The sequence below is a fragment of the Leptonychotes weddellii genome, chromosome 8 (genome assembly GCF_054177405.1).
Source record: "Leptonychotes weddellii isolate Sample4059 chromosome 8, ASM5417740v2, whole genome shotgun sequence".
In the NCBI taxonomy this organism is placed as follows: domain Eukaryota; kingdom Metazoa; phylum Chordata; class Mammalia; order Carnivora; family Phocidae; genus Leptonychotes; species Leptonychotes weddellii.
The window spans coordinates 44276983-44294753 of record NC_138376.1 but is presented as its reverse complement, the minus strand read 5'-3'; the positions used below and the strand labels follow the sequence as shown (position 1 = coordinate 44294753).

The 17771-nt window shown below is 37.1% G+C and overlaps 1 protein-coding gene across 1 annotated transcript in view; it reads right to left on the bottom strand.

The window, feature by feature from the left end:
* PRIM2 (DNA primase subunit 2) overlaps positions 1 to 17771 on the bottom strand; it is a 258314-nt gene that overhangs the window by 130502 nt on the left and 110041 nt on the right. Inside the window, exon 5 of the mRNA XM_081827578.1 lies at positions 704 to 771. Coding sequence (XP_081683704.1) covers positions 704 to 771 — 68 coding nt within the window. The remainder of the gene's footprint in view (positions 1 to 703; positions 772 to 17771) is intronic.

The following is a 17771-nucleotide window of genomic DNA, read 5'->3' as shown; positions in this document are numbered from 1 at the left end:
TCCCGGGACTCCAGGATCATGACCTGAGCCAAAGGCAGTCGCTTAATCAACTGAGCCACCCAGGTGCCCCCTTTCCTGTACTTTCAAAGTTTTCTTTAAAAATAATGAGAATATCGGGCGCCTGGGCGGCTCAGTTGGTTAAGCGACTGCCTTCAGCTCGGGTCATGGTCCCGGGGTCCTGGGATCGAGTCCCACATCGGGCTCCCTGCTCCGCAGGAAGCCTGCTTCTCCCTCTCCCACTCCCCCTGCTTGTGTTCCCTCTCTCGCTGTGTCTCTCTGTCAAATAAATAAATAAAATCTTTAAAAAAAAAATAATGAGAATATATTATTTTTTTAATTAGAAAACAAATCCCACCTAAGTCATCTACCCCCAAATAACATGTGGGAGGTCCCAAAGGTATGCTCTGCATTTAAATTGATAGCTCATTCCTTTGAGATCTTTCTGTAGTCAACTCTGTTCATTTTAATATAAATTTACCAACTAGTTTTACACACTTTCATTGAATTAAAAAAGCCTCCAACAGTATCCTAAAGTCAAGGGTAGCAACTATATTAAGAACTTCAACTTACATCACAGAATTAAAGCAAAGGAAAAAACTGTGAAGTTTTTAGTAACTGAAGGGGTTTTAATCACTTTAATATACTTTACCCACTTTAATGCACTTCGAATCATAAGCATAACAAGGGTGTGCCTTCATATTACCTGAGGTGGTTAAGTAGAGGCTGAAGTCTCTCGTCGGACTGCACAGCAGGCAAGGACCTGGCTGTTAACTAAAAGCAGAGAATAGGGTTAGTAAAAACAGCAAACACCAAATACTGAATGTATCTGAACACTAAATGTAAAATGGGGACACAGGAGCAGAAAGAGAGGGAGTACTTAAAATGTAAGTACATTTTTTTTCTTTTTTAAGTTAAAGAATTATACAGAAAGCAAACATGTTATATGAGTAAAGCTAACCATATGGCCTTAAGTTTTGCAGGGTATGCCACTGAGTTTAGAAGTAAAGAAAAAGGAGGTAAAGCAAAGAATAAGAGACTATCCTGAGAATATCTTTTCATGAGTTCATGAGAAAACCTAGTCATAAAAGTACATTTAAAGTACATTTTAGTCATAAAAATATTATCTTTCTAAATAAAAATGGAAAAACTTCTAAACTTATAGCAACCAACCTTGTAGCACTGAATCCTGGGATGAAGAAACTGGGGAGAGAGACTTTCATTTATAGCTAAGTCACTGTGAAATTGGTTACATGCAGAATTGGTTACACACACACACACACACAAAACCATGCATTCCCTTCATTTTGACATTACTATAAGAAACCAAAAATATCTTTTAAACATACAAAATCAACTCAAAGTATTTAATATTGACATATGACCCCAAACTGATCTAGAAAAGAGAATGATAAGATTCAAAGCCTTTTTCTTAAATATTGTATACCTCAGGTTGACAGTGTATCATGAAAATGTGAGCCTTTGCTATACTTTACTGCAATATTAATGATATCTCTATGTATCTCTTTTCTCTCTGTACTTAAGAAAAAGCCCTCTTATGCTATAACAATTTAACCTCCCCATATTAAGAAACATTCATCCAAAGCAATCAGATAGCTTGAAGTAACCTTAATAAAACACCAAAACAAAAATAAAAGATTTCTTCTGCATACAATTATGGCAAAATAGTTCTTCAAATCTACCCATCAATTATTTGACAATTCGCCAAAGAGAACCTTCTTTAAGGCAAACAACAAACTGAAAAATACCCTCGGTTTTATAGGGTATCCTTTCTAATTATTTCATCCATTAATTAAAATGTTCTGGAAACAAAAGAGACATTTAATTCATAACACCTAATTTTCAGTATTATGCAAGTAAAATAAAACTATCACTTTTAAAACCTCTAATATATACTATATTTGTAGGAAAAAATGTTGACCAAAATGCCATATATGAAGTCATTTTAATTAAATCATATCTAATTAATAATAATGGAGAGGCATCCCCACTTTGGGGCAAAAGTTAACACAAGGCAACAGTTATCAGCTAATTTAAAATAAAATGAGGGCGCCTGGGTGGCTCAGTTGGTTAAGCGACTGCCTTCGGCTCAGGTCATGATCCTGGAGTCCCTGGATCGAGTCCCGCATCGGGCTCCCTGCTCGGCAGGGAGCCTGCTTCTCCCTCTGGCCCTCCCCCCTCTCATGTGCTCTCTGTCTCTCATTCTCTCTGTCTCAGATAAATAAATAAAATCTTTAAAATAAATAAATAAATAAATAAATAAATAAAATAAAATGAGACAATTAGTCTGCTGCAATTTTAGCACACAGCCAAAAGACTCTCAGTATCTCTAAGAAATGTTAAATCTAGTACTTCATGACATGTAAAATGCTATCAAGGTTTTATAAACAAAACACTTTAATACTTTAATACACCCTATATCTGCTAATGTGGTCTAAAAAGAAAATTTATCTAGATATTTCAAAAGTCAATTTTTGGAAAACAGATGCAGCAGACAGACTGGGCTTTTTCAGTTACTTCTGTCAATCTAAATAGCATGCTTTCTAATCAAACTGTCTTTTTCTAAATGAAAGCAAACAAACAAAACCTTTTTTTACACCTCAGTAACAATAATATATTTCTAAATGTCTGTTTATTCCATAGAGATTTCTCAACTCAATTCTTTTTTTTTTAAAGATTTATTTATTTGAGAGAGAGAGCACGTGAGCGAGCAAGGGGGAGAGGGGCAGAGGGAAAGGGAGGGGGAAGCAGACTCCCTGCTGAGCACGGAGCCCAATGGGGGCTCCATCTCACAACCCTGAGATCATGACCTGAGCTGAAACCAAGAGTGGGTGCTCAACTGACTGAGCCACCCAGGTGCCCCAACTCAACCCCATCTTAATCTTAGCCTTCATTTCTTTTTTCTTCAACTATGAATACATCTCCACTCACTGCTGTTTCTGCCTCCACTCTTGCCTCTTCCCTAATTTATTCTCCACACCAAGGCCAGAGTGAAATTTTCAAAATGAAAGTTAACCATTCCCCTAATCAAAATTATTTAATAATTCCCTTAGGCTCTCAGGCTGACGTTATTACACGTGTTCTTTCATTAGCCTTTCTCCTAAAATATCCTTTTGGGCCACATCTCAGGAGCATAGGATGAGTAGGACTGATTACAGGCACACTGCGGAGATACTTCAAGTTCAGTTCCATACTACCATAACTAAGCAAATACCACAAAACAAGTCAAACAAATTAGTTGGTTTCCCAGTGCACATAAAAGTTATGTTTACACTATATTGTAGCCTATTAGGTACGCAATGGCATTATGTCTAAAAAAATGTACATACTTAATTTAAAAATACTTTACTGCTAAAAAATACTAACCATCTTCTGAGCTTTCAGCAAGTCATAATCTTTTTGGTAGAGGGTCTTGCCTCAATGTTGATGGCGGCTGCCTGATCCAGGGTGGTATTAGGTGGCTGTGGCAATTTCTTATAACAAAAGAAAAATATGCCACATCAATTAACTATTCCTTTCAGAAACGATTTCTCTGTAGTATGTGATGCTGTTTGAAAAAAATGTACCCACAGTAGAAGTTCTTTCAAAACTGGAGTCAGTCCTCTCAAACCCTGCCACTCCTTCCTCAACTAAGTTTATGTCATGTTCTAAATCCTTTGTTGTCATTTCAACAATCTTCCCACCATCTTTACCAGGAGTACATTCCATCTCAGGAAATCGCTTTCTGTGCTCGTCCTAAGAAGCAACTCCCCACTTGTTCAAGTTGAATTATGAGATCACAGCAACTCAGGCTCATCTTCAGGTTCCACTTCTAATTCTAGTTCTCTTGCTGTTTCCACCACATCTGCACTTCCTCCGCAAAGTCTTGAACGTTCCCTTAAAGTCCTCCATGCAGGCTGGAATCGACTTCTCCCAAACTCCTATTAATGTTGATATCTTGACCTCTTCCCACGAATTACAAATGTTCTTAATGGCATCCAAAATGGTGAATCCTGTCCGGAGGGTTTTCAGTTTACTCTCCCAGATCCATCAGAGGAATCACTATGTATGGCAGCTAAAATCTTACAAAACATATTTCTTAAATAAGACTTGAAAGTTTGAAGTTACTCTTTGATCCACGGACTGTAGAAGAGATATTGTATTAGCAGGCATGAAAACATTAATCTTGTACATCTCCACCAGAGCTCTTGGGTGAGTGGGAGCATTGTCAATGAGCAGCGATATTTTGAAAGGAATCTTTTTTTTCTGAGCAGGAAGTCTCAACAGTGGGCTTAAAATATTCAGTAAACCCTGCTGTATACACATGTGCTATCATCCAGGCTTTGTTGTTCCATTTATAGTACACAGGGAGAGTAGACGTAGCATAATCCTAAAGGGCCCTAGGATTTTCAAAATGATAAGAGACCATTGGCTTCAACTTAGAGCCACCAGCTGCATTAGCCCCTAACAAGAGAGTTGGCCTGTCTATGGAAGCTTTGAAGCCTGGCACTGACTTCTCCTCTCTAGCTATGAAAGTCCTCTATGGCATCTTCTTCAAATATAAGGCTGTTTCATCCACCCTGAAAATCTGCTGTTTACTGTAGCACCTTCAGGAATTCTCTTAGCTAGAGCTTCTGGGTAAACTGCCGCAGCTTCTACATCAGCACCTGCTTCTTCACCTTGTACTTTTACGTTCCACAGGCAGCATCTTTCCTTCAACCTCATGAACCCTCCTCTGCTAGCTTCAAACTTTTCTTCTGCAGCTTCCTCACCTCTCTCAGCCTTCAGAGAACTGAGGAGTTAGAGCTTTGCTCTGGATTAGTTTTGGCTTAAGGGAATGTTATTGCTGATTTGATCTTCTATCTAGATCATGAAAACTTTCTCCATACAGTGTTAAGGCTTTCTTATCATTCATGTGCTCACTGGAGTAGGACTTGTAATTTCCTTCAAGAACTTTTCCTTTGCCTTCACAACTTGGCCGTTTGGCACAAGAGGCCTAGCTTTAGGCCCATCTCGGATTTTAACACGCCCCCCTCACAAAGCTGCATCATTTCTTTAAAGTGAGAGACAAATGAGTCTTCCTTTCATCTAAGCACTTAGAGACCATTGTAGAATTATTAATTGGCCTCATTTTAATATTGTTGTGTCTTGGGGAACAGGGAGGTCCAAGAGGAGAGAGACACGGGGGAATGGCTGGTTGGTGAAACAGTGAGAACACAGAAAACATTTATCAATGAAGTCTAGGTCTTCTTTGGGCACAGTCTGTGGTGCCCCAAAACAATTACAATAGTAACGTCAAATATCATGGATCACAGATCACCATAACAAATATAGTAATAGTGAAAACGTTTGAAATATAAGAACTACCAAAAGGTGACAGAGACACAAAGTGAGCTAATGTTACTGGAAAAATGGCACCGATAGACTGGCTTTGATGCAGGGTTCCCACAAACCTTCAACTTGTTAAAAAAAAAAAAAAAACCCACAATATCTGCGAAGCACATTAAAACAAGATATGCCTGTGTCCAGCTTCTGCCAACTCCACAAGACATAAGAGAAGCATATCAGGTAGAAATTTGCCATAGCTCCAGTTTCTGGAACACATACGCTCAATGATTTGACTCCCGCCTCACCCCTTCCCATTTTCTGTAACTTATTTTCACACCTTAATCACTGACAAGAAAAATTCCTCAATCACTGGTCAATGCCTGAGTAAAATTATTTTGAGGAAGATTTTGAGTTTTCCAAAGGTTTTGCTTTCAATTTTTAAAACAATTAGCATTTTCAAAAAGAGCATGCATCTCTTCACGGTAAGCAGATGAGGTTATAAAGCTATTCCAAAGCTCTTTAAAGCCATCTGCTGACCTTTTGCTAACAGAAAATAAACCTCATTTTAGGGACTGCTGGCTCCATCATTTCTCTCTGAGCCCAAGTAGCTCCTACTACACTCACCGGACCATGAGGGGCACTGCACCCCTACCATTGGCAGGACAGGTATTTAATTTATTTAAAGCTTTTCAAATTCATGCTTTGAGCAAAACTAAATCTAAATCAAAACTAAATCACAACTGTCAGCCTTACAAAAAAGCAATACACTATCATAACAAGATTTTCGGCATTAAAAAACTTTCCTCTATAACAAGAAATGAATAATTGTCTAGTTTAAATAGACTTTGGTTTGCACATGTTTTGTTTGTTGTTTTTAATAAAAAATACAGCAGTATCCTTGACATGTAAGAATGAAACGGAAAGAAGATCTATCACAGTTTACGTCGTGAAGACTAAATGGGTTGTTTGAGTTAGGGCTGTTTCATGGGAACCAGAATAAAAGCTGGCATAACATATAGTATACTTCTTATTATTGCTGAGAGGTTGGGATGTCCTTTCATTATTAAGAATATATCTAGCAAAATGAATTAATTAATGCAAGGCCTGTGTGGTTTTTAATCAAGCATAACAAATAACAGATTCTTAAATAAATCTCATTTTAATGATCAGGATCACTGAGTCTGTCTTGCATTTTGCCCTATTTTTAACTACAAAAAAATAAGGCATTTTGCCATCTAAGAAGTCTCCTTTTAATGCCAATAAATACCACATGGATTCAAAGGTACAAAAACCAAGAGAAAGTCTGGAGGTATGTGGTCCAACCTTGGTCCAACCTTGTCACTCCCTGCCTGCAGAAACCAGGTTCTTCAGACCACAAGCAGCTAGCTACTGCCCACGTGCAGGGCCTGTCTGGCACCTGAGATCAGGACCCACACAATACACTGCCCTAGTACAATCCAAAGCAAACCATACTTTGCATATAAACCAGTCAGAGGCCTTTGCCCAATCCCAGTGTGATTCTGTCTCCTCTAATTTCCTTCACTTTTCAAAACAGGACAATGCTCTTCAAGATGCACAAACCCATGCACTTTCAGTCTTGAAGATCCCCAGATTTTGCATTCAAGGTTCCTTCAAGTCGTCTGCAATTTGGCTCAAATGTAATGGCCTCCCAGAGGCCTTCCCTAATCACCCTTGGTAAAGCAGTACCTCTCTGCAGGTATTGTTAGTCAGGCAACTTGCAATAGTCATCACTATCTGAAATTACCTTTGTACTTTGCTTATTTGTGTGTCTTCCTCTCCCAAAAAGAATATAAACTCTCAGGGCAGAAACCTTTTCTCTCCTGATGACCACTTTTCCCCCACTGCTTAAAACCGTATATGGTGTGGCATACCGTAGGCACTCAGGAAATACCGCAGAGTAGACGAAAGGTTCACCTCGCTCAAACGTTTCCAATGGAAGCATGGGTTTAGAGAAGTCTAGACGCTGACCCTTTTGGTCCTGCATTTCTAAATTTTTCATAAGTAAATATGACCTATCAACTAGAAGGGCCACACATGTTTCTCTTTTCATTTCTAGCTGACTGGAGTATCTTCAGTCCTCCCTTTACAAGGAGGAGCAGTGTCCTACCACTCAATGCAATTGAAACTACAGCTCCCTGGTTCAAAGGAAACAAGTAGCCCAAAAACACAAGTCCAAAACTCAAATTATGGATATACTATCACAGGCATTACCAAAAGACTAATCATGACACAGTTCCTTCTTTCTAATCTGTGTCTTTCTGCATGGTTTTCTGTTTTGTTTTGTTTTGGTCATTAAATAATAGCTACAAATAAAGCAAAAATGTCAACTAAAATCTATTTTTCCAACATTAGTGGAAGTTTAAAACACACATCAAAATTCAGTCCTCTACAGTGAATGTCCATTAAAAAAAAAAAAAAACTGGCAAGACCGCAACTGCTTCAAAAATTTACAGAAAATGAGCAAGTAATAGGGTACATATGATTCTATTCAAATAAGGCTCACTTAGATGTAAAAAAAAAAATATATATCCTTTGGCATTTATTTAATACTACTAAAATGAAAGTGCTGTGTTACACAATTTTCAAGATACTACTGTTAACTGTAGGTAAGTTACTTTGAAAGGGAATCTCAAAACACTCCCAGCTCAAAAGCACATGAGGTCGCAAGAAAATTTAAATTCAAATAGCAATCCAAAGATTATCCACTCAAGTATGGAAAACCTAGATATAAAGCATACTTGGTTCTCATATCTTTTCAAGAGTAAGGCAAACACAGAAAATATTTTCTTCTTAGATTTCCACTCAAATTAGATCAGCCTGGAAAGAGTAATTTTTAGAATTATGATCCTGGAGGTAAGTACATGGGTATCTGTTTTATTCTACATACATTTGTGTTTGAAACAGTTCAAGAGAGGAAAGGAAGGAAGGCTGACTGATTTTCCAGCACTGTGAGGAATGGCTTAGAGGTGGGTGATCCAGGGATCTAAGATGAAGAATCAAATCATGGCAGAAACAGTGGCAATAAAAAGGAAGACATGAATGGGAGAAACATGAAGGAGGTATATTCTACATAATTTTATGCCTAAAACAGGAGAAATTATAGAAGATATCCTGGTAGGTAGATTGTTCTATTAATTGCAACAGAGTGGCCACAGGAAGCAGAGGAAAGAAGAAAGGAAATCGTGTGTTTTGGCACGCTGAATTCGAGGTGCTTCTGAATACCCAAGAGGCAACTGAACATGCGGATCTAGAGCCCTGGAGAGGATATGGTGCTAAAGATATAAATTTAGGTGTTGTCAGCAAATAAGTCACAGGTAAAGCCACGGACTTGGCAAAAAAGGCCAGGGATTATGCATAAAGCAGGGATGCCCAACTGTCAATTCACTAGTAGGTTATCAGAGTACAGTGTTGAGGGTTCATTCCAAGCTGCATCCAGGAAGAGAAGAGGACTGAATGCCAACATCTGCTCTGGATACGGAATGGGAGATTAGAGGTATCTGCCTGGTATGTGCTATCCCTAGTGGGAGTAATAAGGAATTTTGCCAATAGACTTAAAAGTTTATAACACTGATTCTAAGCAATTACAGATTCATGAGAGAGGGAAGGTGGGGGGAGAGAGAGAGACAATACAACCAACAGATCCTTTAACTCTTTCATTAAACACCTGGAATAAATGAATTACAATTTGTAAAAGAAAACGTTCCCTAAGGAAAGCACTCTGCCTCCTGGTTGTGAAGCTATTGCTCTTAACACCCTAAAGGAGACTGCTGTCAGCCCACTGCTGCTCTGAAGCAGAATTTGTAAAAGGGCCCACAGAAAGGGGGAAAAAAATCATGATCTCCTCCTCCGAATGGCGGGCATGAAGGGAGGGAACAAGAACACACAAGCAGGTGAACTACATAAGTAAATACAGTGAAAGGTTCTTAAAGAATCAACAGACATTTCGAAAACAAAGGTGACTCAATCAGTTGAAAATGAGGAACAAGACAGTGGCTTCGTTTTAAAATAATAAATTCCTTCTTTCTGAATTACTCACCCAACGCTGGCTAAATTAAAACACATAAAAATGACAAGAAAACAATGCTCACTTGGAAAATATTGCTCAATTTTGTTCTCTGGCGTTTTTACCCTCTACAACTCATTTCAGCTTCCTTATAAAACTCAAGAGGAATGACAATATGCACTAATATCAAAGTTGTACCTTAAAAGAATTCCAAGATGGGTATCAGCACAAGTTAGGCCTTTCCTTTCGTTTAATCTTATTCTACTCAAAGAGGCAGAAGAGTACTCTCTTCCAGTGATATTAGGGCAGTGACATTTATGTACATGTACAAATGGCAAAGAGATCAAATTCAGGTGTTCTTTGAATAGACTTTATTTTTTAGAGCAGTTTTAGGTTCACAGCGAAACTGAGAGGAAGGTACAGAGATTTCCCGTATTCTCACATGTATAGCCTCCCCCATGAAAGTGACACAGTTACTACAACTAACGAATTCACAGACACATCATTATCACCCAAAATCCATAGTTTACATTATGGTTCACTCTTGGTGCTGCACATTCTATGGGTTTGGACAAATGTATAACACATGTATCTACCACTGTAGTAGCATACAGAACAGTTTCCCTGCCCCCCAAATCCTCCATGCTCCACCCATTCATCCCTTCCTTCCCCCATCCCCAATTCCTAGCAAGCACTGATCTTTCTACTGTACTCTCTCCACAGTTTTGCCTTTGCTGGAACATTACAGGGGCCAAAGGCAGGCCTCTCCCAGATGGGTCACTTGGACATGAACATTATTTTGAGTTAACAACAATCAAAACCCAGCAGATTCAGGAAAGGCTCTTTACTTCCCCTTCAACCGCCTGCTTGTACTAGAAAGAGAGCTATTAACAGAGATTCCTCTTTACGCAAGAAACTAACAGGGCAACCTTTGTTTTTCAAGCATCTCCTCACCTTCCTGTTAATGGTTTTCTCCCCTTTGTATCCTCAAACCATAACCATCTCCTTAGCTCAAATAAGCAGTATGTTGCCGCACTGTCTTTGGAATTTCCATGTCTGTGTGGATTCCCCATACATATGCTATTAACTTGGATTTTCTGTTAATCTGTCTCATGTCAGAAGCACCCAAAGGGAAAGAAAATTCTTCCTCCCCAACAATATCACATAGTTGGAATCATACAGTATGTAGCCTCTTCAGATTGGCTTCTTCCACTCAGCAATACGTATTTAAGGTTCCTCCAAGTCTTTTCTGCGCTTGATAGATCATTCTTTTTAGCATCCCATCATCTGGATGTACCCCCAGTTTACTTTTCCATTCACCACCCGAAGGACATCTGGGTTGCTTCCAACTTTTGGCAATTAAGAATAAAGCTGCTATAAACATCCATGTGCAGGTTTTTGTGTGGACACACGTTTCAAATAGGTGTCTTTTAAGTTAAGAACAAGTGGGAATGCTTTTCAAAATATCTTTACAATCTCATTTCATAAAAGATTTGAGATGGCTCCTACTGCACCTTACTTCACACGAGACATTTCGAAAACAAAGGTGACTCAATCAGTTGAAAATGAGGAACAACTCAAACTCTAGAATACTAACACTTTTCTACTAAGTTGAAGATGCATATATTATGCTTATGCATATGTTCTAAGAGACACGAAATTTATACGTTGAGAAAATAATTTTTGAAATCAAAAGGCAACAATTTCTTCAGAGAGAGACCTCACAGTAACAAAAAGATAGAGCTCTAGAGAGAACAGGTTGTTCAACAGAACTATCACTTTTATTACTGGGGCCAAGGCAGATGTCAAGTAAAATTAACTTTTACAAGCAGCTGCTCTTTTAACTTCATTGATTTTAACAATGGAAAATCCTGTGTCTTTCTGAACTTCATTTTCTTATAATAGCAAGGGATCCCAATTACAAATCCCAAACTATGAGAATCCCCCTTGCTTCTGGAACCAAATTTGTCCCCCAGTTTCATGTTCCCCCTTGGCTGCCTGAGATGCTGTTCACCACTAGTCCTAACACTCTAGTACTTACATGCCCACAGCACTTTCTGGTTGTCACTGGGCGCGTACACATATTATCTCACTTGATCTTCACAACAGAGTTGGTTTCATCAGTACAGTGCTTGAGTACATGAAAATTTCTCTATCAGCTAGCCTCAAACATGATTTTCAATATGTAGGCTCTAAAAACCAACCAACAACCTTGTCAAGCAAAACGCATAGATTTCATCTGAGCTCTAAACATGCCCAAGTAGTTTAATTTCCAAAGAATATTAAACAGTGCAGAGTTAACAAGATATTTCCAGTTCAGGGGTCTGGATGATATGAAGAACTGAGAGAGTAAACCTGGGAATAGTGAAAGCAGACATCCCAGTGCTGATTTTTGATCATGAAACCTATGGAGTGAAAAGAAGCTTGTTATTCAGAGGCTAACCTAAGCACCTTACTGATGCTTTACATCATTTAGAAATGTAAAACAATTGCTTGAGCAAGGGAAAAAAAGGGATTAAGAGATGTGCAGTGATAAATGTACATGGATCACTGGATTTTTTTCCATAAAGTAAAACACCCATAAAGTCATTTTACTTCTAGAATACTCCAATAATTTTGGTTCAAAATTCTTAAGCTACTATAGCAAGCAGTTCTACAATTAGACTTCTCATAAGCAAAACAAAGATCTGGCAAGTGGAATTCAACACATTTTGTTTTTCATGGTGGCACCCAAAAGATAATGAATTGTCAAACTTTCAGTTGTCTTCTTAAAGGACTGCTCTTGTGGAGTAGGAATGAGGGCAGCAGCAACACAGCCAACATTCCTCACATTTTTACTACATGCAGGGCATTTTAGTGGGAGTTCTATATAGACTCTAATCCTCACAAGATTCCTAAAAGTGCTATTATCCCCAGGGCACCCCAGGGCTTCACAGACTGTTCAGCCAAAGGAGACCTGGAACATCCAAGCAGAGGGAACAGATGACCCTTATGCCCTAAAGCACCATTTAGCCTCATGTATTTATCTTACCCAGAATTTGCATTTGATTCTAGAACCTGTCCTTCTTGGTTTTACTATAAAGTTGTTTATTTTACCACTGAGTAAAACAGTGCCATTGCTGTCCTATATATATCTTACACATTCCCTAATATAGCCAGTCGTAAATATTTGGCCATCCTATAGCTTTAAAATACATGCTACCATATTTCTACTCCTTATAGTCTCCCTGAAAGAAATCTCCAGTGCTACATTTGGGACTGGGGAGTTAGCTGAAATGATTCTGTACCTTGCTAGATTTCACTAGCCATAGCCTGTGTCCTTTTGTACAACTACCACAATTACACAGAGCCAGAACTGACATTTGTTCAGCCATAAATCTTTATATGCAAAGACTCTAAAAATCATTTAAATTCCTGGACCTCTCATTCATTTAATAAATTTCTGAGGCAGTAACTGAAGTTCTAAAGTTCCTTATTCATTATCATAGTTTCATCATTTTTGTCTCCCAAAACATCTATACCATATTTACCTAAGTTTACATTTGTCAATTTCCTATTTAATGCAAGAAATATACTTATCTGAGTTTTCCAGAACCAAACTGTTCCTTTTCTGTTGGTTATTTGTAACCATGACTCCTGAGCAAAATATTATGTGGAAATTTTTCATAAAGCTTCCTAAATACGCACACAAATTCAACTATGTGCACTGAAATTGCCAACGGCATCTATAGGCTTCCAGTAAATGTTTAAAAGATTGCCCAGACAGAACAGTGGCTTTCATAGTGCATGTTATTCATCTTCTTTAAGTAGTACATCCCATGATTCTTTAACTTCCTGCTGAGTCTATTTCCTGGTATAAATGTCAGACATAAGCTACACATTACAGTGGCAATCTTATCTCCATTCTAAATATTACTAAACAATGTACCACTTCTAATGTTGGAAACTTTAAACATAATTTATTCTGTACTACATTTACATGGTTAAATTTATTAAGTAATCTAAAACTAATATCAAAAGATCCACAATTATATTTATTACCAAAGTGAAAGATATGTATGTGTAAATTTTCACACATTTTCTACAACAATGTTTTTTCCCTTGACGTGGACTTTTATTAACACTTGGAAGTAGAGACAGAGCAATAGGGAATGGAGTGAAGGGGGTGGACAGGATTTTTATTAAAGCATCAGTAACAGTCATCTGTTGGATGACAAAATACAGTCCTTGGGAATGCACTTGAAGAACTGGAGGGTCTCATGTCATTAAAAACAACTAATCAACAAGGATACATAAGACTTCATTTCCTTCCACAGCTGAACTTCAAGCCACTGATCCAAATGTATAGTTCAAGGATGGTAGTCCCAGATGGCTAACAACATACCTCTAATGTTTATGTTAACATGCTGCAGCAAGTATTCATTTGCTTAGTACTTCAGCTACTTTTCCTTTCCTCTATGACTTAATTTTCACTGCTGTCTTAGAGCACCTTGATTTCTTCCTTAATAAAGACTCTGCCTTTGCAGATACAGAAAATGTTTTTAGTTATGTGTAAAACAGCCCAGTGTGCCTTCACATCTCACTCATAGTTTATTTCTCTAACCTGAAATGAGATACTGTTCTATTTTTGGATTCATTCAACTTAGTCGAAATTTAAGCTATTTTCTATATTCATTAAGTAGTCCTACAGTTTTCCTTCAAAAATAAAGCCATTATATAATTTTGTTCCTCTAATGATTTTTATATTTAAGCACTCCTGAGAGGAGCTCCTTAAAATACCTGACGAGCTTTCAATTACACAAAATTAGAGTCTTGTGATTAATTATAGAACTTCTGATTATATTTAAAACAAATCAGAACAGGAAAAATAAATAATTTCCATTACTAGGACATAAACATCAGTAACAACCTCTAATTATGAAATGGAAATAGAAAAGTATAATGTCTTTACTGTGGTAAGGGCATTTAAACAATGACAACTGGACTTTTCGCCTCAGCACTCTGATGCATTTTCAAAATGGTTTTTAATTCATCATAAATTTAGAGACAAAGCTCATTAATACAACTGAGGAAGTAAGAAGGAATATGAAATAAATGTATTTTGAAACGTTTCAACAAACATAGCAGGGTACCCCAAGTCCTATTCTTTCTTCCTTTTATTTTTTTTTTCAAGATTAGGAATCATCATAAGTAACAACCTGGATCACTGATGTCTTCTCATTTCTTATTTCAAATAACATACAATCCCCTTAAGAACATAGGCCCAAGCCCCTGAATTTAATTTATTAATATAAAAGAAATCATTTCATTGTTAATCTAAATCACCTAGTAAATTTAAACTCCATGCAAAATTCCATTTTTCTAAGAAAAACATATTTTTCTTACTATTTCCTTTCAGGTTATGACCTCTTCTATTATTTTTAAGGTTGGAGATAATTACCAGAGTCTATGGTAAAGAAGAGATGCTAGTCTAAAAACTGAAAGAATCCTTACCTGCTTGCTTAGATAGAGAAGGTTGTTTTTGTTTTGTTTTAAATAATATGGTTATTAGAACAACTGCCTATCGTTCTGACTGCCCAAAATTATGAACTGCCATTTCAGTGATTGAATGGACCCTAGCTAATATTTTCCTGCAAGCTATCAAGGGTGTGTGGATTCTAGACCACCATGACATACTATTAAGTGCACCTTTCCCATCTGACTCAAAGCATCAAGGTATGAAATCAAGAGAGGGGATAAAGTAAGCATGTTTAAAGATACATTTCCTAAGAGTACTCATTTTAGTATATCATATTTGTAAAACATCCTTTGATATCAGAACAGCTAGTTGAGACTTTTAAAAGACCTTGACATACATTTGACTGATTGCTTTCCAATGACATTATTTCATACTTTCTGGCACAATCGGGCTGATAGTGTTTGATGGATAACCAGACAAGCAAAGGACAAGTCTGAGCAACAGCCATCCTTTATATCTGACATCTTCATGTTTTATTACATATCGTAGGAAAAGAGAAAGGGAACAAAAACCCATAGGCAATGTTAGTTCCAAAAGATCTTACTACACAAAGGCCCAAATCAGTATTATTTTGAAGCAGCCAATCTTGACATAAAAATGCATTTTGTTGCAAGTAAAAAATCATCAACAGTTATAAAATTGGGAGAGGGAGAGATCTGCATCTTATACTTCTTAAAGTTTACTTTCTCTAATAAAATGCTTTAAACAAAGGGCCACAAGATCTCCTGGACAAAGCACAGTACACAAAATGCAAAGCTTGGTTTTTCCTGTTCTGCTCTCTGTGCCTGACTTATATTGCCCCCTCAGCTTGTTCATGTTAAGCAAATGTAAACAAATGTCAGCAGGAACTAAAATCAGTCCTACCAAGATGTTTCAACAGTGCTGGCATGTGAACTTTCAGACAGCTGACAGAATTTTAAAGTCAACTACTGAAAAACATACATTTGTCCCAAATTTCCACTGAGATTTTTTTAAAAAGGGACATTAATATTACCTAAAAGTACTCAGCAGACTTTTTTCATTATAGACACATCATAGTAAAAATATGGGGAACTAAAGACTTCAGACAACTGGACATTTGGAACAGCATCCTGTGACTTTTCACCAATGTTCTAGCTGGAAGTCAAAGAAAGAATTTTTGGTCCCTGTGCCAGGAAAGAACAGAAATACTATTCATTAATATGAGCAGGAGCAAATATGGAAGGAAAGATCAGAGGCTCAGTGTTGTCCATGTTAAGCTTGAAATGCCTGTTAGACAACCAGATAGAAACATCTGGACTTACAATATAAAACTGTAAAACCAGCCAGAATATTCTATATATTTATGGGTTTTAACATAATTTCTACCTTGAAAACTACAGCAATCAAATAATGTCTTCCAGTCTGAGTGCTCCATTTTATGATTAGCTACAATTAATGGATATAAATATATCACTTGCTACAAGAGCATTCAGTTCTAATACCCCTTACTACAACTGAGGTCTTACAAAAAGCTCTTAAGCCACCCAATAATTAGAACACTGAACCATCATTTGCTTCAGGGATGCACTGACAATATGGTAGCAATTAGCTACATATGGTATTGAATTCTTGAAATGTGGTTAAATTGAGATACGCTGTAAAATACACACCAAATTTCAAAGACCTAGTATGGAGAAGAGAATGTATACCTTGTTAAAAAGTAAGTATGTATTTTTTAAAGATCTTATTTATTTATTTATTTGAGAGAGAGGAAGAGAGAGCACATGCATGAGCAGGGGGAGAGGGAGAAGCAGACTCCCTGCTGAGCAGGGAGCCAGACACAGGGTTCAATCCCAGGATTGAGATCCCTGAGATCATGACCTGAGCCGAAGGCAGATGCTTAATCATCTGAGCCACCCAGGCGCCCCAAAGTATGTATATTAATTACATATTGACATAATATTTCATATATATTGGTTATATATAATACAGTGAAATTACTTTCAACCTTTTAAAACATTTTTTATGTAGATACCAGAAATTTTAAAATTACGTATGTGGTTCACATTATATTTCTACTGGACAGAGGATTTCTGAGCCAAAGATGAATATGACTTCTTTCTGGTACACAAGCAGTAATAACAGGCAATTTAAATCATTAAAATCTAAGAGTACAAAGAAGAGCAACTGAAAATCAGCTGTGTCATATCCAATTACTAGAAATAGAAAATTATCCATTTTATATCTATGGCTGCAAAAACACATTTTTAAAACGCATGTGCCCTAATATGAGATCAAATTGAACAATCCCCCCAAAAAAGGAGAGATAGGACTTTAATGAAAATGACAGCAACTTTTCCCAAATATTTATACAAAATCATAAAATTACATATTGTGACCAGCCACCCTAAATCTTTTTTCAAGAAGGTTATAAAGAAAATATGTCCCTTATTACAATGAGAAGTACTTTATCAAATGAAATATGAATGAATGAATTTACTTTCCAAGTTCTGAATTACATATTATACAGATGATTTCCCTAACCTCAAATATGCAGAATAACAGAGAAAAGGTAACTCGGTCTGATTCATGTTAATGTGTACATAATCTATTCTTTTGCTCCGAAAGTTTTTAGATTTCTTTGGCTATGATATCCTTAAATTTCGCTTGTCAATCAAGATGTGCCATATTTTTTATCTTTAGGTTTTTCTTATCTTTCTTCCTTGGTTTTCTATTAGCCCTTTCAATCTGAAGTCTTTGTTCTTTCTTAATTCTGAGTAATTTACCATCAATATTTCTTTGAATATTTTTCTCTCCTCCAATTTCTCTTCTACCTCCTGAAAACCCTATATTTGAATGCTGACATTACTATGCCTCTCCTCCATATTTCTTAGCCTTCTCAGTACTTTCCATCTCTACTTTTCCTTTACCTTCGGAGGATTT